The 1,005-nt window shown below is 31.1% G+C and overlaps 1 protein-coding gene across 1 annotated transcript; it reads right to left on the reverse strand.

Moving 5' to 3' along the window:
* Positions 1-88: 88 nt before the first annotated feature.
* On the reverse strand, positions 89-983 carry LOC111786968. The gene is made up of 2 exons (XM_023667148.1): positions 619-983; positions 89-528 (listed from the first exon to the last, which is right to left on the reverse strand). The coding sequence occupies exons 1-2, from the start codon at positions 764-766 to the stop codon at positions 314-316; spliced, it is 363 nt and encodes a 120-aa protein (XP_023522916.1). The 5' UTR covers positions 767-983; the 3' UTR covers positions 89-313.
* Between the last annotated feature and the right edge of the window lie 22 nt (positions 984-1,005).

A 1,005-nucleotide genomic window follows, 5' to 3' on the forward strand; every position in this document is an offset into this window, starting at 1 on the left:
AATAAATAAATTATATTAAAAAAAGAAAAAGAAAAAGAAAACATTATCTTTAAATAAAATTTTGAAAAAATTCAATTGAAAAAGCTTTGAGAATTAATAAAGGGTTGAAAGAGTCTTTTTTGCACTAAAATTCTCGTTGTTTTTTTTATATCAAAAGGGTTTTTCTTTTCTATAACTTTACGACTACGAAACGAATGTATTGAAAAAAAAACCCTATTCTTAACTTTTCTCGTACTTCCAACAGTAAAATCGTCAATCAAATTCTTCTAACCCTTCAAATAATTTCTCGAGAAGGTGGAGAAGGAATTGTGATTTACCTCGAAGAATTGCTCCATAGAGAATAGAAGTCCTTATGAGGATGATGATGATGATGATCTTGTTTGTCTCCAACGGTTTGTCGATATCCATGCTCATCATCAGTAGTTGGAGCACTCGACCTAATTCTCGACGACTTCTCATTTTCATACGTTATGTCTTCATTTGTCGTATCTCCAGATGACCCATTTTGATCGTAAACATCGGAATTCCCTACATTTAAATCATAACCAAATCTCATATCAATTCCAAAACTTTAACTCATAACCTACTAAAGAAATTGTTAAATTTAATAGTTTTTACCAGAAGAAGCCGCTCTGTCAGTGGTTTTCACAGTTCTATACATCTGCAAAAAGAAGAGATTAAGTTTGAGAAAGGATAGTCTTTTCGTACTTTTTCGGACCTCTATCAAAATTCTATTTACTTTTCTCTCTCGATCTCGAAAACCCATTTCGTATATAACGATTACTAACCACCGAGCTCATTTATTGTCAATATCGCTTAAAAACAACATCAAGTTCACTAAAATCAACTAGAGTATAGCTCAACTGACTAATATCAACAAACTGAAAGATTAGAGGTTCGAATACTCCAACAGTAAAACGAAGGGAATAGATACTCGAGTAGTACGAGAAATTCACGAGTGTATTAAAAAATTATATTCTTTTCTTAATTTTTCTCAAACTTTTT

Source organism: Cucurbita pepo, unplaced genomic scaffold (assembly GCF_002806865.2).
Source record: "Cucurbita pepo subsp. pepo cultivar mu-cu-16 unplaced genomic scaffold, ASM280686v2 Cp4.1_scaffold003686, whole genome shotgun sequence".
Classification (NCBI taxonomy): Eukaryota; Viridiplantae; Streptophyta; class Magnoliopsida; order Cucurbitales; family Cucurbitaceae; genus Cucurbita; species Cucurbita pepo.